The sequence below is a fragment of the Podarcis bocagei genome (genome assembly GCF_964188305.1).
Source record: "Podarcis bocagei genome assembly, chromosome: 4".
In the NCBI taxonomy this organism is placed as follows: Eukaryota; Metazoa; Chordata; class Lepidosauria; order Squamata; family Lacertidae; genus Podarcis; species Podarcis bocagei.
The window spans coordinates 75491394-75518084 of record NC_138128.1 but is presented as its reverse complement, the minus strand read 5'-3'; the positions used below and the strand labels follow the sequence as shown (position 1 = coordinate 75518084).

At 41.3% G+C, this 26691-nt stretch overlaps 2 protein-coding genes and 1 long non-coding RNA gene across 14 annotated transcripts in view; 2 read left to right on the top strand and 1 right to left on the bottom strand.

The window, feature by feature from the left end:
- Positions 1-26691, top strand: part of LOC308585315 (uncharacterized protein) — a 472994-nt gene that overhangs the window by 418971 nt on the left and 27332 nt on the right. The window lies entirely within an intron of this gene.
- CTNNA3 (catenin alpha 3) overlaps positions 2877-26691 on the bottom strand; it is a 559480-nt gene continuing 535665 nt past the window's right edge. For all 5 annotated transcript variants that reach the window (XM_081190844.1, XM_081190843.1, XM_081190842.1 and 2 more), the window contains 3 exons: positions 18882-18987; positions 11781-11915; positions 2877-3203 (listed from right to left, as the gene is read on the bottom strand). In XM_081190844.1, coding sequence (XP_081046970.1) covers positions 2916-3203; positions 11781-11915; positions 18882-18987 — 529 coding nt within the window. In that variant the 3' untranslated portion in view covers positions 2877-2915. The remainder of the gene's footprint in view (positions 3204-11780; positions 11916-18881; positions 18988-26691) is intronic.
- Positions 19189-20315, top strand: LOC308585388. The gene is made up of 2 exons (XR_014007360.1): positions 19189-19326; positions 19825-20315. It is a non-coding gene; the product is annotated as an uncharacterized lncRNA (long non-coding RNA).

The window sequence follows — 26691 nt, the reverse complement described above, 5'->3', positions numbered from 1 at the left end:
ATGAAATCCACTAGAAGTGGAGGTAGCAACTATTATATTTTAAACTTGTCTCCACGTTATACAGCATAAGGAGGAATCTGCTATTTTATGCCCCACGAAGACCCAACATGAGAGCATCCAGCACTCAGAAAAAGGCCTTAGGGGCATTTTTGCTTGCATGTAAAACATGTGCACAGGTACACAAGAGGTGCTAAGTTGCACCTGCATAATTTGGGTTCCAAAACGTTCAGGAAACTTCCACAAGTAGGGGAAGCTCCTCACTTTATGCCTTCACTGTCCATGACAGTGACAGGTCATGGGGGGGGGGGGGAGAGATCTTAGCTTGCATGTAGCTTTACGTGTAAGCCAGGGGTGTGGAAACTCCAGTCTGCAGGCATTTTTAGGCCTAGCAAGGTCCCCAGTTGGGCCTGTGAGGCTGTTTTCCCATAATTATGCCCACCTGCCCCACACCTGATGTCGTATTTGTGATATCAAGTGTGGCATGATGTCAGGTGTGGGGCAGGTAGATTTGTGTGTGCTCCTTAACATGTCAGGGAGATTACTATCGCTGCTGTTGATTGGCTTTGAGTGCAGGCTTGCTGGGATCAGCTGAGCTATGGTATTCCCCATAGAAAACTTAGTAGCACATCCATACCCTGCCCAAGGCAGGAGTTGAAGCCACCTCCTTCAAGTCTGCTGGAATGGCTGCACTATTGAGTTCCCCATGGGGAACACAGCTGAAACTTGCAGAAGGTAGGGCTTGATGTCACTGATATCAGTGATGTCAGTCCTACTGGACTGGCCCTGCCCACCTCCCAAAGTGGCCTGCCATCAGTAGGGGAGCTCAGAATATGGTGCACTAACCAGAGCCAGTTCCCCACACCTGATGTAAGCAGAGTGTCTAAATAGGGCACCTCCTGCTTAAATCTGTAGGCCATTGATAGATTATGGGTGCTGAAAGCCAACTTCTGGAATGGAAAGGGAGCTAGTTTCAGGCTTGTCAGTGAGAGGCAATAGGTAGATCCTTGGTGCAAGTAAGCATGGCATTTGGTTATGTCAGACACCACTTTCTTATTCAGAAAGGGGAAGTGTAGGCACATAAGCACAGGACAGAGTCCCACTCTCCTTTCATGTTGTGTTCAGGAAAGTAACATCCGACCATGTCCTGAGAGACAGAGGGTAGCAGAGATGGTGGAATGAAGGAAGTTCACAGTGATATAGCTGACTTTGTTCAAAACATCTGATAATCAAGGATTTCAAAAGCCCTTTCATCTTTGGTGTATACTTTGAAAAACATTAAATGTAATAATTCACAAAGCTATTTCTGCTTCTGAATTGTCACATTTTGAGAACTGGGACACCACAGGAAAAGACGTTTATATACTGAGCCGTCTCCTTACACTACATTTCAATTTATCATAGTGTCACAAATGAAGGTGATTTTTGGGTCATTTACAAAAATGGTTTGCTGGTCCATCATATAAGGGCCTCTCCTCCACCCCACCCCCATGAGAGCTAGTTAAATGGATCTTATGAAAGGTGCAATAATCCCAGTTTTCATATGAATTATACAGAAATTTATATAATCATTTTCATTTTGTTGAAACAAATGGTGGCTTTCTCTTTGACAATGATTATTTCAATCTTTTAGTGTTTCACCAGGGATTTAGTATGTTGGCCTCAGGGAGACTCAAATACTTCGATTATTTTAGTTTCAGCAGTTTTGGTTCCCTAACTATATATTGTACAACTATATGACAGCATCAACCAAATGGAATATGCATTTGATCATTGAAGTCATTGTGCCAGCTGGTAGAGTTCTGTCAAAACATCACCTGGGGAAACAGGAAAAAAGCAGGAGAAAACATCTCGCAAACTCAATACATGTTTTACATTTTTATTATTTCTCCTATGAGATATTAAATTTAATCACTCTGCGGGGTACCTTAGTTGTTCATTACTAGATGGTTAAAACTTCCATTTTCTTCAGGTTTATATATTTTTCATTGTTAAGCAGGACTAGTGGGTTTTAAGGAAGGAAGGTAAAACAGTAGAGTGTTGGATGAATCAGCAAGCCTCCTCCAAAAAACAGAGAGCTATGAAAGGAGCAGGAGAAGACTGGTTTGAAGAACAAGGTTTTCTTTCTGCTCCTGAAGTCCAACACACCCTGCAGCTGTATCAGTTTCCATCACTTGAACAGCTGGTCCAATTATACATTATCCTTGTAGTGCTGATTATTTTAAGATTTTCTGAAGGCCACCCATTGACTTTAATTAAGCCAGTATTTCATAACATGAGCAAAAATCTAGTCTTATTAACTATCCCACTAGAAATAATGTGAGAGTTGCTGCAGTGCAGTTCTTAAGAGTGTGAACAGTAACATCCCATAATCAAATCCACAACCACAAATAAGGATGTTCTAAGAATTCATTCTTTGCAATATGAATTTTTCTGCATCATGGAGTGAAAATAGACTGATCCGTTCCTCCTTAACCATGAAGTCCCTAGGTGACATTATTAGACAACCTCTTATCAAGCTGCCTCAGCCCCTTTCTGAAACCTGGGGGATTTTTTGGATTAAACATGGCACATTGTGATACTATTTTCCCCCCCTAATATTGTGTTCAAAATAGTGAGATTCCAGATCAAATATATTAAATAATGGGGTGAGTGATCAAAATTAAAGCACTCTTCAAAACAGAAGAAATCGTGTTAAAAGATATGATGGCAATGACTGAAAAGTGGGTTTAAAAAGTCATAGGCTGCTTCATCGTGTACAAATGAATATAACCTAATGTAATGTAAATGTTAAACATATGTAAAACGAGAACATCAACTATTACTTTACTTGTAGGATTAGAGAAGTGAAAAAATAACTACACAGAACAAGCAGCCTCTTGGTGTAGGAAACTTGTGCAGTGAACAGAATAATAATTTCAGTTTATTTCTCTTCCTCTAAATTCACTCATGATTTGAACGGGATGGATTTTCTTCTTAGCCGACCCTTTCCTGACAGCTGCATAGATTTCCTCTGGCTTCTCTCTCTTAATCAAAGGCTTCTTTTCCGGAGCCTTCATCCGCCACATCACCACAGGGTGTCGTGGGCCAGTAGGACTTTGAATTCTGATAATCTTCGTAGAGGCGATATAGGACATCTTCACTGTCTGCACCACGGCATTCATCAAGTTCTTGGCAGCCTGAATTAGTGAAGTCACGCTGTCCAACTGTAATCAGAAACACAACTGTTAACAGCCTCAGAAATCAAGCGAGCTGTAATCAAAAACAAACATTTAAAATGCAGGTGATCTTTGTTTCCGTTTGTGCATTCCATGTAAGGAATACGCCAACATGAATGCAGAAGGGTCAAAAGTTATTTGCAATGTTGGATAAATAGAAGCTTGAGGTGAGGACAGAGTTACTTTAACAGTGGACATTTTTTTTTTTTTTTTTTTGCATTTGTAAAGCATTACAGCCAGGCTTTTCTTACTGAAAACCTAAAGACAGCACAATTTAAAAAACAAACCCAAGAATAATACAGTAGAATCACTAAATCACAGTCTTAAATATAAATTTGGCTATAATTTGGCTTAGAAATGATGTTACACATCTTTTAATCCCCTGATCTTTTGTGATTTCCGAGGTCTGCAAATTTGATTGAGAAGGTTTATATAGAAAAAATATTAACTGCTTGATCAAAATGTTCTCAAAGTGATGCATAAATAATAGAAAGATAGATAAAACTTGGCTAAAATCAAATATACCTATAAAACCATCATAATTAAAAGCAAATATTAAAATCAACAAAACCTTTAAGACATATGTAGGTAATGGAACTATATGTCTGGATTATTGTGTCATTCTAATGAGGAGTAGGACAACTGTGCCATGTCTCCAAAGAATGGAGAAAAAGAAACCAATGGATACAAGAGTTTTTAGAAACAAACTGAAAGCACACACTATATTTTAATATTTTTATGAATGGTGTATGTTTGCACACAAATTGCTTTCATTCTCTGTGGAGGAAACACACAGTTATCCAGAACTTTCAGGAAAACTGATGCCAGTTTCTAAATAAAATCTTCTTACATCCATAAGTTTTTTCTCTTAACATTTTCTCACCCCTAATTCTGCTTTGGGACTTTGAAGCAGGCTTCTAACTCTGTCTCTGCAGCTGGGTTGGAATTATGCAACGTATTGGTCCCATCCTCATACAGCAGCTATGGTGGGACACATGTAGCCCTATCAGATAGTTCGGTACTACCCCCAGCCAGGGGCGGAGCTTCATGGTCCGGCACCGGGGGGCAGGGGGGCAGCTGCGATGGCACCCTGGCCGGGATCATTCTTCCTTGTGCTAGTATTTTCCCTGTTTCTTTTTTCACAGTAAACTTTTAAAGTCGGTGTTGATATAGCAAATAAGATTTAACAGCAAAGGAGTTCAGCTTTGCTGCTTAGTAATAGAAAGCAACAAGCTCTAATTGCTCAAGACTACAATGAGCCTTGCCTTTCTAGTTTTGCAGCTAGTTTTGTATTATTTATTTATAACATTATTTATAGCCTGCCTTTGGGGGCATAGCCCATTCAAGACAATTCACAATGTCATAAAAGCATAATACATAACACAAGCTTTAAAAAAGTGAATAAAGGAGCAATACAGTATTAACAGAAACATGTGCCAGTTAAACAACAGAAAATTCCTGTAGATGTATTGTGCCACTGTTTAAATACACCTAAGCTGGGGGAGGAATAATGGAACTCTAGAAGGGCAGAAGATTTTTAGGCAGATGATTTCCAACCTGGACTGCATAGCATTTGAACTGTGTCATATTTCATTTTTGTGTATGAGCCTCTTGGTGAATGTTAAAAGTCTTCAGCATTTCTTTCCATGTGCTGTGAATTCCACCTCCAGCTTAAGCTGCCTTTGCTGTTGTCATTTTGCACTAGAAAATTGGCAAGGGATAAATTTACTGTAATTCATATCAATAACCTGAATGAATAACTTTTAAGCTTCGAAGAGTCACTGTGCTCATATTTAATTATAAGTTTGACAATTTCAATTTAGAAATGCAGCTCCTTTTTGAATAATTTTAAAGAATACTGTGTTCTGGGGTTTCTGCCCACCTCCTCTTGAAGAGCCATCTGATTATTCTGAACATGTTTTGAAGTTTGGCTTTTGTAACTCCCGAACACAATTCGTTTCAAAAGCTACTATGGAATTAAGTGATAAGAATTTGTACTGCATCATGAGAATGTGATCAGAATGAATTTTGTAGTGCTCAGGAAGCTGCATTTGGGTTTTTTTCTTGTGATATGCACAACAGCAGTGACCAGTCATTTTCAGCGAGTATGCCTTTCACTGAGTCCAAAGAATAAGAGAGGTCCACTCTAATGCTTGCTCTGTCATGTGCATATGGCACCGTACAGGCCCTGGCACCACTGGAGAGGCTAGGGGATTGTGGACTCATTGGTTCTTTGCCAATGCTAACCCTATTTCTTCTACCCAGACATGCCCCAAACTCCAGTTGCCCATGCCATTTCTGCCACAGGATGACTGCCTGTATGTCAGTATGTATCAGTGTTAGAGGGCATGTGTTTGTCTTGTGTGTAGTGAGAAAAATAAAATTTGGACAATTGAGAACTAAACACATGACTTCCCCCCAAGAAGGGAATTGTGTTAAGGGTTCTGGGGATTGTAGCTTTGTGAGGGGTAAACTGCAGTTCCCATGTTTCTTTGGAGGAAGCCACTTTAAATGTATGGTGCATACGCAGCTCTGGTGTGTGTAATGGCTGGTGTGTAGGGAAGGCTAGGACTGGGAAGGCTCAGGTTTTAATCCCTTGTTGGACATGACCTTATAATAGTCATCACCTTTCATGTTAACCTACTCAGAGAGATATGGAAAGGAGAAAACCATGCAAGCTCATTCCAGAGATGAAGACAATTTACTCCAGTGAGCATTCTTTTAATTTGGCATTCTTGGCAGCGTTTTAATGATTGCCTTTTACTATTCTGTTTTGTTGTTGGTTTGTATATTTATGACTTTGCATTTTATTATTTTGGGCTGTTGTACAAGGAGCCACCTTGACTACACTTTAGGGTAGAAAGTCGGTTCCAAACAAACAATACTTCACTGATTTCCAGTACTAAAATTCTATGTCAACTGGTATCTGCATTCTTCCCCTTCAAAAAACACTATTTTTAAAACAAATTACATAATTACACCCTCCTCCAGGTCAGGCTGCAGATGGAAATGAACATGAGTTGTAGTAGATTTGTGGTTCAGTCACAGTCCTTTAGTCCTTGCACATTACAGCAAGCATAGTTTATAGTTTTACCCACAGCCTGTTCCATACATATCTGAGTAACGTTCTGCAGGGAATCTAATGTACTCAAGGACAATAGTCACTGGGATACCTTTTTGTCTTTCTCTGCTATTCTCTACAGCCTCTTCAAGGCCTCATGCCATCGTAACCAGAGAAAACTGATGAAACGAGAATCCACATAAACACAAAATACACAAAATATTTCTTTACAGCACCCTGAAGTTGATCTTTCAAGGATGCTTCTTAGATGACACTTTGCCATCAGCATCCTCTTCCTGAGAAAAAATGTATGCACCTTTTATCAGGCATACTGTGATATAAATCACCGCTTTCCCCCTTCCAAATATAGTCAGGAAATTATCAAGCCCCGTTTCATATGCAAAATAAATTTGAGAGTGGGGCAGAGATGCTATCATGGGCGTAGCCAAGGGGGCGCAGGGGGGCAGCTGCCCCTCTGATCAAGTAAAACAATAGAAACACTTAACTAACAGACTAAACACATCACTTCTGGGGGGCCCACAAAAGTACCTCCCCCCCAATCCTGGCTACGTCCATGGATGCTATGCTAGTTTCCTGACAGGTGTGTTGCTGTTGCTTACTGGGGGGGGGGAGAGAGGTAGGACTATTGGGTATTTTGGCATGTTGTTGGAGTACCACATTGACTCTGCCTGTGCGTTTCCCTGAGTCAAGCTCCCTGACATTTCCCATTAAGCATGGTGGCTCTTATGAAGGCAAACCCCTGCCCTAAGGTGGGATGGCATACGATTTTGATCCAGACCAGATTTTGCTGCAAACTCCCTGCCCCTGCCACTGTTCTCCCTCCCCTCCACTGCCCTTAGCTCCATGCAAATTCAAAGCATTGTGACGGTGTAAGAAGGGGAATAGGCAGAGGGGTCTGGTGTGACTGGCGAGCATTGTGAGCAAAGGAAGAGTTGGAGCAGAGATTGACCTTGGCCTGTCATGCCTGGGGCATCTCCAAATGGAGAGATTCCTGCCCTCCCCACTCCTTTCCAAGATGCTTCTGCATCCCTGCTTTAGACCAATTTTCTTTTCTGTGCTTAATGTGAGAATTGTTTTGCTGCCAAGGGCTGCACTTTATATCAATATGTCTTCTCCAGGCTGCCATCCTAGAGGAAAAAGCAGAGTGTAAGAAAATAGGGAGAAATGCAGGTTAAACTGTAATCAGCAGAAGTAAAAGCATTTCTTTTTTGATCCTTAGACTGACAGGACAAATAAGAGCTTGATATGTCATTCCTATGCTCCCCTCCAACTGAAATCCAGTCACCTCTGAAGTATTTCAATATTTACAGCCAAGTAATTTAACCCATAGTCTGGTCATGGAAATCAGAATCAGATTCCAAGTGTAAAAATGAGAAGACTAATGAATGTTCTTCAATTCCATCTACATTTTGCCTTCCATGCCATTACTGCAGCTGCTGAATATCTGTAGCAGATTCTGGCAGAGAAGGGAAACTGGAAGAGAAAAGGGCAGGCCATAAGGAATACAATTTAAGCAGAAGGTCAACACGTAACTGAGTTTGGCAAAAGCTATACATAGTTAGAATTGGCCAGAAATCAAGTATCTGTACATCAAAAGCAGCAGTGAAAAAGGAACGGTTGGTAGATTCTCCTGAACCACCCAAAATCTGTTCTGAGGCAAGCCAAACAATTAAAACTTCTGAGGAACAAAGACAATGGAATGTGTAGCTTTCTAAGGCAGCGTTTTCTCAAACCATGAGCCTTGGGCCATTTTCAGGTGAACCTCAGTGCCACTGCCTGCCCATCACCTCCTCTGCCCATTACTCACGCCATATAGTCTGAAGTTGGATCAGCAGCTCCTTGCATCCTGAATAAAGTGGGGGTGGGCAGAGACCAGGAAAAGATAAGTTGGGGAGAGTGGGAAGGAAGGTCTCCCTGCTCTGAGAGAAAAAGGACTGAGAAAGTTTTAAGGAAATGATAAAGTCAGATAAAATGTTGTTGTTGTTGTTGTCTACATAAACTGTGAAAAGAAAGGAAAGGGATACGAGAGGAAAGCTGCTTTAAGAGGAAGAAGTGAATGCAAAAGGACCAGGGGGAAAGGGATAAAATAAATGGCATGGGATGGGATAAGGTTCAGCTGAGGAATGGCCCCAACTGGTGTGCCAGCCAAAGCTGGTTGAAGGCACTTTTCAGGGAACTGCCATTGGCTCAGGGGCGAGAGGGGGAAAGCTGGATGGATTACAGAGAGCAGGAAGCAGCACTTCCTCAGCGGAGGAAGGTAGCCACGCCTCTAGTGGAGAGGAGATGCAGGGGGCGGAGGAGGCAAGGCGGTGCCAGGACACCTTGCCGGAGCAAAGCGGGGAGGAGGGAGGTCCCCCGTTACCCAAGCCTTCCTTGCGCAGAAAGCTTCCGCACAGAGAGGGGAGGCGCAGACTTGGCGTCAAGAAACCACTCTGCTGGGGAAGGTTTAAGGTCCGCCCACTCTCAGATTCTGCCAGTGAATGAGCAAGACACGGAATATAGGCGCTCTGTATTCTAAAGGTTTTTATCACTAATAAGAAAGCTTTAGAACAGACTATTGAGGCATATTGCCTGATTGCTGTCGAGCAACCAACCGATACCTTTAACAGCACTGCTGGCCACTATTAACAAAGATGGACCCAGGAGCAACCACAGGTTTCAGATAATGGTTCCAGGGGACATAATTCTCATGCCTATGTAGATACTTATTATTAGCTCGGTGTGAAAAAAAGATATCAGTCTAAGAGCATACCAAGTTAAAGAGCAGACTGCAGGGGAGAACTCTTGGGATATGTGTGTGTATGGTTGTGTAGAAGGTCAGGAGAAGAAGGTGGAAAATTCACAATATAGAAAAGGACTTGCCTAAAGTGAAATAGTTTTCTTTCTTCTTGCCTGCTGCATTGATTTTCTGTCAGATGCTCTCTTCTATTTAGCAGTTCATTTGTCATTATGCCAGTTGGTGGTATTTAGGATGATTATGAAAAGCTGGATGTGTTATCAGTTTTCTGTTTACTTTACAGCATTATAAGAACTTTATTAGAAGAACCTGTAGGATTGTTTGATTGTGACTGATGTCTTATTCTCAGCTTCTCATTGCCAGGGCTTGTTCAACCTTCCTGTGGCTGACCCCAAACAGCCCTTGCCCATGTTGGCAATCTATGGTTGGGGATCCAGGTAGGTAGTCGTGTTGGTCTGACGCAGTCAAAATATATTAATTTTTTTTAAAAAATTGTCCAGTAGTACCTTAGAGACCAACTGTGGTGGGGGAGCAATGTTTGAACCTGTCTTCTGCATGACCTGGAATAAGAGCTGTTTGGCAGTGGAACAGACTCTCATGAGAAGTGGTGGACTCTCAGTCCTTGGAGATTTTGAAGCAGGGGTTGGACGGCCATCTGTCATGTATGATCTAGTTGAGATTCCTACATTGCAGAAGGTTAGCTAGATGGCCCTTGGGATCCCTTTCAATTCTACATTTCTATTACTCCACAAGTATGGATCACCAGCAAGGACTTTTCCTCTGCAATCACAAGAAAGTGAGCACATTTGATTGCACACTTTAGTAAACCATTTTTTTACACATGCAAAATCTTGGAGAGCAGTGAGTAAGCAGAAAGGATTGCAGTTGTTTTTATGAAGGCTGTTTCTATTTACAGCTTTAATAAGTCATACTGCATGAGAAACAATATCCCACACCCACCCACCCCCCCAAAAAATCCCCCATGTTTTTTGCAAAAATCTGAATTACTGTTAAGGTAAAAGGTAAAGGTACCCCTGCCCGTACGGGCCAGTCGTGTCCGACTCTAGGGTTGCGTGCTCATCTCGCTCTAGAGGCCGTGAGCCAGCGCCGTCCGAAGACACTTCCGGGTCACATGGTCAGCGTGACGAAGCTGCAGCTGGCGAGCCAGCACCAGCGCAGCACACGGAAACGCCTTTTACCTTCCCGCTATAAAGCGGTACCTATTTATCTACTTGCACTTAAGAGTGCTTTCGAACTGCTAGGTGGGCAGGAGCTGGGACCGAACGACGGGAGCTCACCCCGCCGTGGGGATTCAAACTGCCGACCATACGATCAGCAAGTCCTAGTCACTGAGGTTTTACCCACAGCTCCACCCGTGTCCCTGAATTACTGTTACTGCATTCCTATTGCAGTTCAAGTCTCTTTGCTATGGTTGTTAAAACTATTTACATATTTCCATGGAACATACCTAAATAATAAGCTCTCAAACTTTATAACGTAAAGGTAAAGGACCCCTGGACGGTTAAGTCCAGCCAAAGGTGGCTATGGGGTGAGGCACTCATCTCGCTTTTCAGGCCAAGGGAGTTGGTGTTCGTCCACAGCTTTCCGGCTTATGTGGCCAATATCATTAAACCACTTCTGGTGCAACAGGACACCATGATGCTTCCATTTACTTTCCTGCCGCAGTGGTACCTATTTATCTACTTACACTAGTGTGCTTTCAAACTGCTAGGTTGGCAGAAGCTGGGATAGAGCAATGGGAGCTCACCCCGTCACGCAGATTCAAACCGCCAACCAGCAAGCCAAAGAGGCCCAGTGCCACCCGTGCTCCCTAATTTTATACTTCATCTTGTGTAGCGCAACTCAAACTATTAACAGTAGTAGGAGAAGAGTGGTCAGTCTTTCACTATGGTAGCTCAGCTGTTGGTTCCAAGAATGTTGATTCTGCCACTTTACCAACAGGTTTGTTTTCTCCTATACATTTCCCACTAAACATATTCACAGAGTGTTTATTGTTATAAGAATGAAGGGAACCCCTGTAGGAAAGTATCATTTTTGTATTCTTAGTCACTGAGACAATTCGTCTTTCTCACATATTTCCTGGAGTGCATTAATATTCCTCGTAACGAAAAAGATGCTTATTTAAGAATAGGTATGATTGCAAGAAATGAGTAAAGAATTATACAATAATGCCACATTTAAATAAACAGGATGGGATCATGTACAGAAGGAATATTTAACTAAAATTGAATCTAAACATGCTGCTTATTTAATACCAATCCTACACTTGTGCAGTGGCATGTTTGCTCATAACTCTGGCATAACCATCATATAGTATCGGCCTTTTTCTTGATTTTCTCTAGTACAGCAACAAATGCAACCCACTCTCCCCCATTATGTTTCCTGTGTGAGTAATCCCAAGTCTACCTGCTATTTTAAGTAATTATTTGGTAATGCAGCATGTCTTGAAATTGGTGCACTACACTAATAATGCTGCTATCAAATGTATCCCCCCCCCCCCCGATCTAGCCTGAAAGATCTTTATGCTGAGGCAACAAATACAATGTACATTAGAATATTCACGTGTATCTATGTATGTATTCCTTCCAAATGTGGGCTAAACTGCCGCACCCACAAGAGACTAAAATATTCGTCTCATGGATCTGACATTTTGTCTGATTATAGTGCAGGTTGTAACCAGAAGATAATGGTATAATGAAATGACCTCAGGACAATTTGCACTTACTGCTGACATGATGAGTTCTCCGCCTAAATTCTGTATTTCAGCTTTAACTTGACTGCAGATTTTGAGCTGGTGGGAATACAGTTTGATCTGTTCTAGATAAGCCAGTAAGTCCTGCTTACATGATGGGTCTTGACACTAAAAAAAGAAGGAAAAAATATTTCATTTTGCTAGTAATTTTTATTTTTTGGAATACAGGTGAATCCAAATTCTTACTTTGGGTGAGTCCAAGAGACCGCATACATATGGTAGTATTTTTTTTTAAAGGTTTTACTTGAAAAACAGACATCCATGCTACAAACTCCCGACATTTTAAACAATGGTTCTCTAAATATCTCACTTCTCCAACACCACCTATAAGGTGCATGCTACAAAAAACAATTTTGTTCTTAACTCAAATGAATCACATTCTCAAATCCTTGACCCTGACATGACTGGATTTTTTCATGTCCGGTTCAAGAGCACACATTGAACACCATGCCCTAGTCTAATCTTGCTCTTTGGTATCATCATTTGATTATGCCATGTTCCTTTTGCAAGAATATAATTATGATAACATTTTATTCTATTATATTGGTGGTAGAACCAATGTGGGTATAGTAGTTAGAGTGCTGGACAAAGATGGCAGAGACCGGGATTCAAATCCATTCTTAGAAACGTATTCAGTAACCTGAATATGTTTTCTAAATATTTTTAATATTTCTGAAATGAATATTTTTAAAATAATTTAAGCCTAATTTGATGTACTCAAATTTGTATATAATACTCAATTTTTACTTCTTTTGGAATTTTTTTCTTGCTAGGTCTTATTTCCTTACATGTCAGCATGTAATGTTCTACTGACTGTAAATTCTTTTTTTTTTAATTCCCAATAGCCAATTTTCATAACTTCAAATTCAAATATCCCAAAATTAAAACAAGCCTGCACTCGCAAAAAAACCTACAATAACCAATATTATTTTAATTTTTAAGATGGACAACTTTGTTTCATTAATTTTTTCTATTACAGCTATGGATTGTAGGAAAGTTGTACAAAATCCTCCCACGATGTCCAAAAAATGTAAAATTTTCATTACAAGGAATAAAAAAACCATAAATTTCATTCTTTGTCGAGAAAGAGCATGTCTTTGCAATAATTTTCAACACCAAAAACTTTGGGTTGCATCATGCCCACACGCTGTAAATTCAGGTTTTCTAAACCTAGTTTTTTCACCCAAAAAACTAGGCTACAAGTGCATTTATAAAAAAACAATTAGGCATTTATAAAATCTTTTGAGTGCTGGTGTATTTTTTTCTGAAATCCTCATCATTTTATTGAGCTCTGTGTAAAATTTCAGAGATATGATCATTGGTTATGGAGGAAAAAAATAAAATGTACACAAGGGTATCTTGTGCCGAGGGTCTCGAGGGACAGACAACGCAGATTTGACAAAACATTGAAGTGCTATAAAATCAAAACCGTTTGAGATGGGGGGGGGGAATTAAGGGGGTTTCTTTCAACCATAAGGGAAGGGTGTACAGCAAATTTCATCAACATCCAATACGGAGGGTGACATGACCTCGTTGAAATGACGTGGAATGACCCAATAATGAAATGAGTAACAGCACTAGAAGGTAGCACTTGATACATTGGATACTCATCTTCACAGCCCTGTAGATGTCCTGCTGCATCCTTCCTTTCTTTATACCTTCCAAGCACTTCTAAATGTAACACTTAGGTGTACTTGACAAATGCAAGGAGATGGCAGTTGCTGCTCCCTAAAATGTCCTCCTCCCCTAGTTGATGTCACGACCAATTGGAGATGGAACAAGGCAACAGAGAATCTGGAGGTGTAAAGGGCTAAGGTAAAGTAGCTCCCAGTGACATTTAGCATCAGTCCAAACTTCTCTGCGTCCAGGCATCCATTAGTAAAATTAATGATGACATAGCTGACCTTCCTCAGTCTATGCAGTAATGAATGTGGACATTCTCAGGCACACCTGTTGATAATATTTACTGTGCAAAAAAATACATGGGAGTGGCTGTTTTAAATAACTAGACTGCATTGCTCAATAATATTTTCAGCGCAGTGTGATGAATGAAGACAGGCATTCCAATCCAGCATTTGGCATGTGTTGGTTTAAGATAAGCATATGGAATTGCACAGAGGAAACATGCGAGCTTGTATAAACTTCCATATTAATCTGGGCTACTGGGAATGGAGTTTGTAACTGGCTGGATGGCGTGTGTGTGTGTGTGTGTGTGTGTGTTTTGCATGGAGTGTGTGAAATTTGAATTTCTGCACATATTTCTGCCTTCCTGTATACTGGCAATGCATGTTTGGAACACTTTTATTTATTTCTGAACCACTTCTAGTTGAGATTCCTGCTTTGCAGGGGGTTGGACCAGAAGACCCTCAGGGTCCTTCCAGCTCTACAATTGTCTACAGTGATTCTAAGCATCCTGAAGTTAAGCATTTACAATACAACAAAGCATGTATAACAACACACTAACAACAGTCTGTTTTGTTATCACGCAGAATGGACCTTCTCATAAGATGGTACCTGCAGATTTCCCTCTTTTGCACAACATAGTGATTGGTTGGATAGGTAGATAATAGATATGCTTTTTCCACAACATGGAGTGATATTATAGTGTCACACTATCTCTCCCCAACCCCCTCTCTCAGTTCTATGTATTGCTATTTAAAAGTAAGCCCCACTGTGTTCAGCTGGACTTACTCCAAAGTAAATCCATAACATAGCCTGTGTGTGTGTGTGTCTGTGTCTGTGTCTGTGTCTGTGTGTGTGTGTATTTATATATATATCTACGAAAGCATATATATATATATATATATATATATATATATATATATATATATATATAATTGTTTATGTATTCTGATCCCCTTTAAGCAAAGGCAATGCTCTAAGCAGTATAATGCAGATTAAAATCACTGTTGTGTGTCATATGACCATTAGACACTACCAGTTGTCGTGTTAGCTATTGTATGGTTACCATGATATTTCCCGTAGGAACAAGAATTCCTTTCATTCTAATGAGTGTCTGTCATCCAAATGATAACAGAATTAGCCGTTTCATTTCTCACAATAAAAAGTAATGATCAAGTGGAGCTGAAATAGGCAGATTCACTGAAAACAATGGTAGAATATTCATTGATTTCAATGGGTAAAGCCATTTTACAGAATAGTTGGGGGGGGTTAGTTAATATAATTCCATAATTCAAAATGCTGTAAACTGCCTCAAGTATACATTATTTGGGTATTGCTTTACTTCCATCTCATCACTTTCCAAGGACATAAAATTACTTTGCTGCTGTACTGATTCTAGTAATGGCTAGTGCTACAGATCATGGCCATAATCCAGTACGGATCAAAGTACACTTAAGCCTATTAAAAACGAAATGTGCTGGATTGTCGCCCCGATACCGCTTTCAGTGGCTTCTCATCAAATGGTGCATACGTTGAAATTGTATTTAAGCGATTCGAAATAACACCCACGACTGTGCTTATTGTAATTATACAACTGTGATTTTTGTCTCAGTTATTTTATCATCAGCTAGTACCCTTTAATGGTAGTTTGGTGATATGCAACAAAATGGAATATAAATGAAGAAATAAATATCTTAATTACAGTTTGCTTTAAGTCTTTGGCTCCCACAGCACAGTGATGGTAGCATAAAGTGTATTGTTATGGCTGCCGGGTGACTGTCCTTTGTTAAATTGATTACTTGCCTATAGTCAAAGATGATATTTTGGTGTTTCCTCCTGAATGGGCAATTTACTTGCAGGCTGGAGTTTGGGATCAGACTGGGACTATAAGGCAGTTGGCAGTTCTGAATTTGGGTACCTGAGCCTGAAGTTCCCCTTCAGTTTTGCAGGTAGCTTGTTTCCAGTGCAAACAAAACTATCCTCTAATAGTGGGGAATAATATTTCTGGAATTTAAACAAATGAACTCTTAGCAGATTTATTTTTAGAGCTTGTGAGTAAGGGTTGCTGACATATTTTAAACCTGCAATGAAAATGGGTTGTAACCTGAATGAATGTGGCCACTTGTATTGCACTGTGTCATATTTCTTTAACCAGAAATAAGAAGTAATGTTGTTTTTCCTGTAGATTTTCAAAATGGCCCCTGCTAAAGTGAATAATCTATACGATGTAGTTAATATTAAGCCACAACACATATTTTTTCCCCAGAGGCAAAAATCCCAAAGCCTAATTCAAATGGTTTCACAGTTCTCTATTTTGATGATATGAGATTGTATGCAGCTTGAGTAAAAGTCATTCATTTGAAACTGCTCTACTTTATGAACTGGAAAAGGTCAAAGAGATGCAACAATGAGTCTTCATTACACAGTGATTGCTTATTTCAGCTGCTCTCTCGCTTTAGAAGCTACATGGGGAAAAGAAAAGAAGGGTATGTTTTTCTAACTTGCATGCAATATGGGATACTGAAAACTCTCTTTTACATTATGGCCAAGGTGCTGATCGGGAAAGGGGTGTCAAGATAATAGAGTCGTGCTCTGTGAGGTATTGTGAGTAATAAACTGATGTATTCTAATGAACGGGCATTATTGGTTGTGACAAGAAGACCTGTAATGACTCTGTTATTCCCAGTTTAGGGAACCAGAGCGGGGAGAAACTATGAGAAAGGTATGTTCCATTCTGAGAACAATCAAACAATCCAGGCCCCAGTGGTTGGGGTTGTGTGCACATATCCAGGTGAGATAATTGCAGTGGTGCCTATCAGCTATTAAGAGACAAGGGGAGATCTAAGTCTAGCACCCTCATCTGAATAGCCAATTTATGCTACTTTAGTTTTCTCAAAGGCTACATGCACCAGCTGTAACAGCTGCACCAGGGAGCAAACTGCACATGCAGCACCCATTTGCACCCATTTGCTGGACTAGGGCAGATATTTCACAAGGTGAGGACAGGGAAATGCTTAGAAAACAGCACATCAGAAAACTATGGACCATGCTAAGCATGTCCCTGCTTGCCTGTAAATCATGGGAATACTGCTTTGCATATATCAAAATAAGCTTGTGGAAGAGAGGAAGGATACCTATTTCCTTCCCTGGGTTGGCTGCTTTAAGCTGTTCTCCCTTAGCCTGGTTAACTTTCAGCATCAGCAGAGGCGGCGGCTTTGTTCATGTCCTGAGCTTTATATAAATGGAGAAGTGCATGTTCGTTAAACACACAAGGTACACTGGGGCACCTGGCTTTACTTCTCTACAATATTTGAATTAGGAGAGGCCTTGTAACCCCTGGACTTGGTGGTGGGCTAGAGGAGGACCACTAAACTGACTCTGAATCCTGGCAAGATGGAGGCACTGGGTGCATGGATTCCACGTATGGATATTTGGTTAACTGGCTGCTTTGGAGGGAGTTGTACTCCTCAAAGAGCAGGTACATAGTATGGAGGTGCCCCTGATCCATCTTCATTGCTAGAGGCCTAGGTAACCTCAGTAGCTGTGAGTGCTGGTAAGAAAATTAAAGCCATTGGGATAGCCTGACTGCAGACATCCATGTGCTTGTAACCTAAAGGCTGGATTACTGAATTGTGGGGCTGCCCTTAATGTTGGTCCGGAAGGTGCAAACTGCAATTGCTTGACTTTTTGTTTCAGCAAGGTACTGCCGAGACATTACACCACTGTTGATAGAATTGCATTGGTTCCTAATTACCGTATTTTTCTCTCTATAACACGCAGATTTTTCTCCTAAAAAGGAAGGGGAAATGTCTGTGCGTGTTATTGAGTGAATGTGTGGTCCCTGAAGCCGACAGCCGACAGTGGAGGGGCAAAAATCAGGCAAAAATCAAATCGCGCGTCTAGGAGAAGGGAAACCTGAAAAGAGGAAGCTGTTGCTTTCCTGCATTCTGCCTCAGGGTCTTACTGCCCACCCTCCTCTGTTTCGTTGCTGTGTTTGCTCAAACGGAACAAAGAGCAGGGAAAGCCCCTCCCCTCCAGGCAAGAAGAGGGGAAAGCAGAGCATCCTTCCTTCTAATTCCTCTCCGTGCTCCAGCCGGAAAACATGCAGGTGGGGGGGAGAGAGAGAGAGAGAGAGAGAGAGAGCGAGAGCTGGCTGGCTTGGGTGGGTGGGTGGGTGGGTGGGTGGGTGGGGGAAAAAATTTTGCCTTCCTTTCCTCCCTCCTGTTATACCCCACTCTTGCATTCTTAGCCAGCTGCTTCTCTGCACACCCCTCTCCGTGCTCCTTGTCCCTTCTGTGTTTTTCCTTCCCTCCCCACTTAAAATGTGGTTAAAAAGCATGGATCCACATGGATCCTCAGGATTTTTGCACTGGGTCACCCCAAATTCACTATCAGAGCACATAGCATGTCCATGGCTACAGCCTGCCCCCAAAAAATCATGCACCTACTGTTGCCTAGGACTGCAATGGTGCAAAAATGTGGTTAAAAAGCATGGATCCACATGGATACTCAGGATCTTTGCATTGGGTCACCCCCAAATTCACCATCAGAGAACATAGCATGTCCATGGCTACAGCCTGCCCTCCCCCAAAATCACGCACCCACTGTTGTCTGGGGCTGCAATGGTGCAAAAATGTGGTTACAAAGCATGGATCCACATGGATCCTCAGGATCTTTGCATTGGGTCAGCCCAAATTCACCATCAGAGAACATAGCATGTCCATGGCTACAGCCTGCCCCCCCCCAAAATCACGCACCCACTGTTGCCTGATATAAGAGAAAATAAATTAATGTGACATTTCTTCGTCCATTTTAATTTAACTGCACATCAATTCCAGTGTACAGCTTATAATAATTCAATTGAAAAAGTAGGGTAACATTGAGGTAACATCTCAGTGAAACAATGGAAAATTTTATGAAAGGAGTGACAGGGTTTTAAAGTCATTTGACCAAGACAGTTCATTGGCAAATATTGATGTGGCTTATGTACTCCTGGTATAATAGTTTACTATGCCACAGTTTGCCAGCTGTGATAATTCTTAGGTGTTCTTCTGACACAGAAACTAGACTTTAGATGAAGGGAGCCACAAATACAAAGAATATGAAGGTATGAAGCATGATAACAGTTGTATTCATCAACTACTGTGTTAACTACTGTGTTCAAATACATACCTGATTAGAAATTAGTCTTGCAAGCATATCCATTCTTGATCCTGACTCTGAGATCATTTTTGCTGCATTAATAACATCTGATGTATTCTTCAGTGGGCCTCTACCCCTTAAAAAAGAAAAGCAATTAATATAATGAATTAAGTATGTATTGCAATTAGTGATGTTAAGTTCTTGAGAATAATCTTTTGGACAATATTCTTGAGAATATTCTTGATTAATGAGAATATTAGAGAATTTTCATTTAAAATAGGAGAATACTTATTTTAATGCATTGAAAATGATATAATTTTAATGCATTGAAAATTAGTTAATATACATGTTTATTCATGGGTAAACTTGTTCAGATGGCAACCAAAAACTGTACAGATGCTTTTATTCAATGGGGCAATGCAGTGAATTCACATTCTTTGATTTTTTGCACCAAACTTGAAACTGAAAATTCAATGTGAATGACGTATATTTACCATCAGCTTTGAATTCTAATTATGTTGTGTATGTATTAAATGTAGCTTTTAAAGTAAAAGGAATATTAAAAAAAACCTCAGGTCCGCTACATGAGTACGTTCTTTAATAAGCATATATACACGGTACAGTATTTTCAGTACAACACTAATAAAATTGATATAAAGTGGGGGGAATCTAGAAAACTTTCTTGCAGGTCAGCACTGTTGACATATAGGGAAACTTGTTGTTTAGTAAAGGAAACAGTGAAAATACATAAGTACAAACCTACTTGTCACTTGCAAGTATCAAATTAAACAGTAAAACATGTTTTATAGTTAAAGTTAGACCATTCTAGGGTGATGGCACCAGTAATTGTCATGTTAAGGTTTGGTATAAGGAAACTCAGTAGTTTAATCGTATTTTATTCTTCTATTAGAACATGTACATGTTATAGGACAAGTCAAAGAATACAATTGGAGTGCTAAAAGTTTGATAAAAGTAAATTCAGTAATAGGCTATCTTGTGCTTCTAATAGCTCTAACACTTAATAACTGTTTTGGTGACTTAAAACACAGCTTGATAAACAAAACTATATGCATACATATAAAAAAGAAGCCATTAACATTAAATATATTATCATTATATGATAATATATTTCCGTATGTCAATCTCTGGTAAATGGCACCTTGTACCATTGAATGGCACCGTAAAAACCAGTTACTGGCACTAAATAAAAATATAGAAACGTCAACTGTTTAACTCAAGGCCACTTCCCATGCTGTTACACATAATTGCCTAGGCCTAGGGACTTTTAAGTGTATAAAGCATTAAAGCTACTGTAAAAAAAAAAAATCACACTATATGGCCAAGGATATAGAATTGCTAAGAATAAGGTCACACCAAAATAGGGGGGGGAGGGCTATTACATATTGTTGAAATACATACAAATTCAAATGTTCATCAAATTAAGTGAATAGCATTTTTAAAACTTTTTTTTAAAAAAAAAAGTTTTCTGTAACTCACATTTCAGAACTGCCAATGGTGAATGACACAATGTCCAGTAATGTAACTGGATCAAAAAATCATTATTCATTACTTAAACTGGCAATATCACAGATTGACTTCTTATTTACTAGATTTTTTTAATGTGGATTGCAAAACTGGTTCTCACATTAGAATTTACAGTTTGTGGAGAATATTCTCCGGAGAATTTTCTAGCAGAGAATATTCACATTCTCCAGAATATTCTCCAGAGAATATTCTCACCTCACATCACTAATTGCAGTACTGGAGTTAACTAGAGAACAGTTGTTTGAGAATTAAAGGCAAACCTTCTTCCTGGCTTTCTAAAAAAAATTCCTTTACTGAAGCTGTGTTCAATATGTTTCATTGTTTTCTTGAATTGATAGCCATCCAATCCTTTCCAATCAAAAGGCAGTTGTTTTACTTTAAAATATCTCAAGCCGCTTCCAGAAGTCACACTGGCACAATTCCTACCTTAGCATATATGCTACCACTACCATCAAAGCTCCTTCCTGTGAGGATTAAAACTGCCATCAAGACTGCTGTCTGGGGCAGTAATAGTGTGACAAGAGCTGCCCTGTCTTCCTGGTCTGCACGTTGTCACCTTCTCTTCGCCTGGATCTGATCTGGAGGAAAGAGTGCTTTGCGGGAGATGTGTGTGCTCTGGGCCACTTTTATCATGAATGGCGCTGTGGTTTAAACCACTGAGTCTTGGGTTTGCTGATCAGAAGGTCAGCAGTTCGAATCCCTGTGACGGGGTGAGCTCCAGTTGCTCTGTCCCAGCTCCTGCCAACCTAGCAGTTTGAAAGAAAGCCAGTGCAAGTAGATAAATAGGTACTGCTGCGACAGGAAGGTAAACAGCGTTTCTGTGCGCTCTGGTTTCTGTCACAGTGTTCCGTTGCGCCAGAAGTGGTTTAGTCATGCTGACCACGTGACTTGGAAAGGGACAGTGTAACAAACCCACCAGCTAGGCTGCCAGAGCAAGGGCACCCCCTTGCCAGCTACTGCAGGCAACCCTTGCCACTCAGCCTCCTGTTGATGGCAGCTGCCAGGCCGCACACTTTGGCAACGTCTCATAAGATTCAGGGCAGCTTCAGAGCAGCGTCTGCAGTAAGTGATAGCTGCTGGTGCGGTGGTCGTGGGTCCTGACTTTTCTCAGGTGGCAAAATGGCTTGGTCTGATCCTCAGTAAAGTTGTGGAAATCTATAAATGGCATCTCGGGGAGCATAGGAAGTTTTGGTAACTGAGTGCAAGAAATTATCAATAAGTAAGTGATTACAGTGGTACCTCGGGTTAAGAACTTAATTTGTTCCGGAGGTCCGTTCTTAAGCTGAAACTGTTCTTAACCTGAAGCACCACTTTAGCTAATGGGGCCTCGTGCTGCCGCCGCACAATTTCTGTTCTCATCTTGAAGCAAAGTTCTTAACCCAAGGTACTATTTCTTGTTTAGTGGAATCTGTAACCTGAAGCGTCTGTAACCTGAGGTACCACTGTATGTGACATTTTCCCAGTCCCGTGTCATGCCACGTTTACCTCAATATGTGACTATTAGTGCCACTCATCTACACTTAAATTGGTCAAATCTAGAAATGAAGGAACAGTACATCTTAAACACAAGAAGAACCATTCTGCAAATGCCACACTTTCAATTATTCTAATAAATGAATGCTCCCGGAGACAGATTCACAGTGAATTATAAATTATCCAGTAGAATCTGGTTTTAGCCATTCAACGCTTTGATTGAGGGGAAAGAGATCATACCTTTCTAATTATGTTCTGCTCAAAAGCAAACAATGCAGCTTACATTTCATGCAGGCAAGTATTGTAATGATTCCCTGGACGTCACCAGGAATAAAGTTTAGAAAGCATAGCCTGATAATTTCATTTTCTAGGGGACCCAATAGAATAGCTCCTGGCCTGTCCCTATTGCCCTTAGGTCATCACTGTGGCATTATGTTAAATTTAGTTATATTTGAACTACAGTGGTACCTCGGGTTACGTTACCTTTGGGTAACATAACTTTCAGGTTGCGAATGTGGCAAACCCAGAAGTGTATACTTCCAGGTTTCTGCGCAGAAGCGCACCACACACATGCACAGAAGCAGTGCTTCTTGTTGCGGACTTTTCAGGTTGTGCATTGACTCCCAGAATGAATTAAGTTCGTATCCAGAGGGTCCACTGTGTACTTTGCTCTTTCCTTCCTAGTACAGCAGCAGCAACAGTTTCTGAGAGTGCAGGTTTGTCCTCATCCTCTGCTACCTACTTACCTGATCCCATCAGCATCATGGCCCTAGAGACCCGCAACCTATCTGATATTCAGGGGTGGCTGCCCCATTTTGTCAACTCAGGCTAAATGGGAATTGCCACCTCTTGGCCCTGCCCAAGCATGCCTCCCTTCTGCCACCACCACACCCTAGCTCTTGCCAAAGTCAGCAGGAGCCAGAGAGTGCTCCCCTAGGTGTTGCCTGCATTGCAGAGTGCCGAGTGGCAAACAGCATAGATGAATGTCCTGGCTCTTGCTGAACTCAGTGGGAGCCAGAGCGTTTGGCCTGGGGGTAGGGAAGATGAGTGGCAATGCACACTGGAATGCCTCCTTGGTGGCGGCACGGATGAAGCACCACCTCTTGCACTTCCACCACCTGAGGCTGGCACTTCACCTGCGTCATAGGTGGGCAGGCTCTGCTGTCATTTTTACAAAGACAGCTTAGGAACAAGCTGAGAGCCTCACCTAGTGCTTCTGCTTGCTCATTTTTCATCCTCAAGTGAAGTAGACCAAGGACTTTCTAAAGCTAAATCCTTCCTCTGCACTGGGCCTTTGTTTGATTTTCATCCAAGACTGATTTTCCTAATTCTTAGTCACAGTGTGATAGATTTGAATGCCACTAAGAGAGAAGAAGGAATAAAAGGGAACAGTACATTTCCTACTAAGTAACATATTGCCCTCAGAATATTCTGGTTTTGTATTACACATAGATTTGCATTATCTTGGGTGCTTGTTTTTTTAAAGGTCATTCAAATTGTCATATTGTGAATACAACTTCAGAACTCCTAAAAATATTTTTTTAAAGAAAAGAAAAAGATGTGGCAACTTTTAACTAATATATATTTGCATTAAATGCTACAGAGAACCTTTAAAAAACTGTTAGATGTATTCAATTTAAATCAAAGTCAATGAAGAAAAATTGTATTGTATTTCAGCATGTGTTGTAAGGCATGCTGAAATAGAATCTGAAAGGAATTTGAAAACTTTTAGTAAACAAGAATTATTTTTTCTAACTGCAAAAGGTTTCATCAGTTGATCTCTCTCTCTCCCCCCCCCCACCAGCTAGTTGTAGGTAAATAATACTTTTGCTAGGGGTAAATTCTTATAAACTGAAATAGCTGATGGACCTAGAAACACACTTTCTTTCAAAACTGCTGCTTTCTCTCTCGCTTCTTCCACCTTGCTATTTTTGGCAGAGACAATGAATGAGCAGGAATAGGGTGGGCAGGTGTCCTACTTTACAGAGGACATTCCTCTGTTCAAGGGGCTGTCTGGTCCGAGTCCAGTTTAGAGTTAAAGAACCATACGAAAGAAGAACAGCAGGATCTAAAAGTAGCCCATGGGCAGGTGGCATTCCTGGATAGCAGACTGAGCAGGCACATGGGTTATCTCTTCCTCACTATGGTGAGATTCCTGTATTTCAATTTAAATTATTTCTAATTTTGCATCTGTACATATATATCAGCACTTGAAATTTTTACATTTTTGTACCTTTTTTAATGAAGAATGTTTTCTTTTTTATGATCCATGAGTGGCCATTCAAAGGATGAACTTTAAACACAAACGGGCCATATTTAAGCAATATCATTCTGCTGTTGCCAATTGCTCTGAAGCATTAAGATTACATACGAAGTTTCTACCTAGAAACAGACCATTGTGACTCAACCATTTCACAAATGCAATTAATTTGGGGAGTGGGAAAGACAAGGGGAGAGACTCTGGCAGGTGCAAATGAACAGGTGGGAAAGGGGGGAAGGATATAGGCAAACTATTGAGGGGTGAGATTTCTGCTTCACTCCAAAATATGGTCCATCTGTTTTTTCTCTTACTTGTGGATACAATAAATGCCAAAGAGACACTGGAAAGGCTTCTATAGGAAAGTGTGGGAGTAATAAAGGCAAAAGGTGTGAATTTTATTTTATTTGTTTAAAGTCAGTAGCATTCAAGTTTGTGAAAATTCTGTGAACACAATGGGCAAAATCTGGCATAAGTTAAGTAACGACTAAGCCTTAGGGGTGGAATCAAATGGGTGTTGCTCTGCTAATGGAAGGGTAGCTATCCATCAATGGACCGGGCAAGGAATCAATTTTTGGTTATCCCTTCTCCCTCCTGCAGCCCCCCAATTTGATCTGGAGGATTGGGAGACCTTTAGGGGCAGGGGAGAGAAAAATTTGTCCCCCCCTGTTTCAGTTAAGAATGCCCTTCTTTCTGTGGGAAGACACCCATTTGACCCCAACCATTCAAATCATGACTAGATTGTGCCTGATGTGCAGTTGGCAATTGTAGCTACTTAAGTCTAGATAGAGATCTGTTCACTCTAGACTATGTAACTACAGGAGTGGGAAAGGATTAGAAATAACCTTTGCAGAGGGATGTAACTCTCACTGACATTAAACCCTTTAAATATAACACTTTGCTAGTTGAATATGTTCTGTCATTTAAAGCAATTTTTCCTACCGGGATCATCTGCTATCAGTGCTTCTTTCTTTCAGATACAGACGTTGAGATATTTCATGTTGGTTTCAAGCTCAATGTCTCTTATCTTTGTTAGATCTCACTGTGACTCCCTCAGGATTCAACAAGGCTTGCAAAATAAATAAACATACCTGCACTTCTCCTTCTTCCTCTGTAAATAACTCTGTCAGCTATTCCCAACTTTTCTGTTTCGAAATAGTGCCTGTATTTTGTCATTGAAAAGACAAATGCCTCGTGAGCATTTATTTTCATGACAAAGATAGCAGACTCCTATACCCTGGCCACTAAATGGGCCTTGGGGCAGAGTCTGGCAGGCTTAGAAGCAGACACACAAGAAGTATTTGATGGGCATTTCAGACCTCTGTTTTGGTTAAATGTCAGCTTTACTGGATGGACTAAATGTATGTGGCAAGGTGGGACAATGCTTTTTACTCGGCAATTGATATGGATGGTGAAGGGTTAGGACTGGACCTGGCAGTTGTACCTGAAAAGGGTGGGGTTTGAGCTGAATCCTGGAAAGAACTTGTTTACCAAACAAATGCATGCCATTTGCAGTTTTCAAGAAAGATTAATGTCACTTCTGGATCCTAGAGAGATGAAAACTTTTGTTGGGGGGGGGACAAGAAAAATGGGGGAGTTGACTCCTCCCATTTTTGTATTTTTAACTTGGGCCGTCACATCTCTATTGGCGCCTACTGGAAATTGTCCAAAGGATGATTCAAGGGCAACAGAACTTCCACATCCTTCCATCCAATATGAAGTTATGTCTGCTCTGTGCTGGGTTAACTAAAACTCCTGAAAACAGTTAAACATAAAATTATCTTTTCTAGCGTAATAGGGTAATAGGGTGCCTCTGATTTATGCTTCCTAGTTACAGTGGTACCCCGCAAGACGAACGCCTCGCAAGACGGAAAACCCGCTAGACGAAAGGGTTTTCCGTTTTGGAGGCGCTTCGCAAAACGAATTTCCCTATGGGCTTGCTTCGCAAGACGAAAGCCCATAGGGAAATCTCTGGGACAGCGGGGAAGCGCAGCGCATTTAGAAGCGCTCGGGGAAAGCAGCGCACTTCGCTGCTTTGCCCGGAGTGCTTTTAAATGCGGGCGGCTGGGAGGGAATCCCTTGGCCCCCCGCGGGACTTCCCGAAGCTCTTTTGAAGTCCGGCGGGGGGCCAAGGGATTCCTTCCCAGCCGCCCGCTTTTAAAAGCACTCTGGGCAAAGCAGCGCACTTCGCTGCTTTCCCCGGAGTGCTTTTAAATGCGGGCGGCTGGGAGGGAATCCCTTGGCCCCCCGCGGGACTTCCTGAAGCTCTTTTGAAGTCCGGCGGGGGTCCAAGGGATTCCTTCCCAGCCGCCTGCGTTTAAAAGCACTCCGGGGAAAGCAGCGCACTTCGCTGCTTTCCCCGGAGTGCTTTTAAAAGCGGGCGGCGGTGAGGGAATCCCTTGGCTCCCCGCGGGACTTCCCGAAGCTCTTTTGAAGTCCGGCGGGGGGCCAAGGGATTCCCTCACCGCCGCCCGCCTTTAGAAGCGCTCGGGGGAACACCTGCCCCAGCCGCCCCACTTCGGAAAGCTGTTCCGAAGTGGGGAGGGGGGGCGGGGACACCTTCTG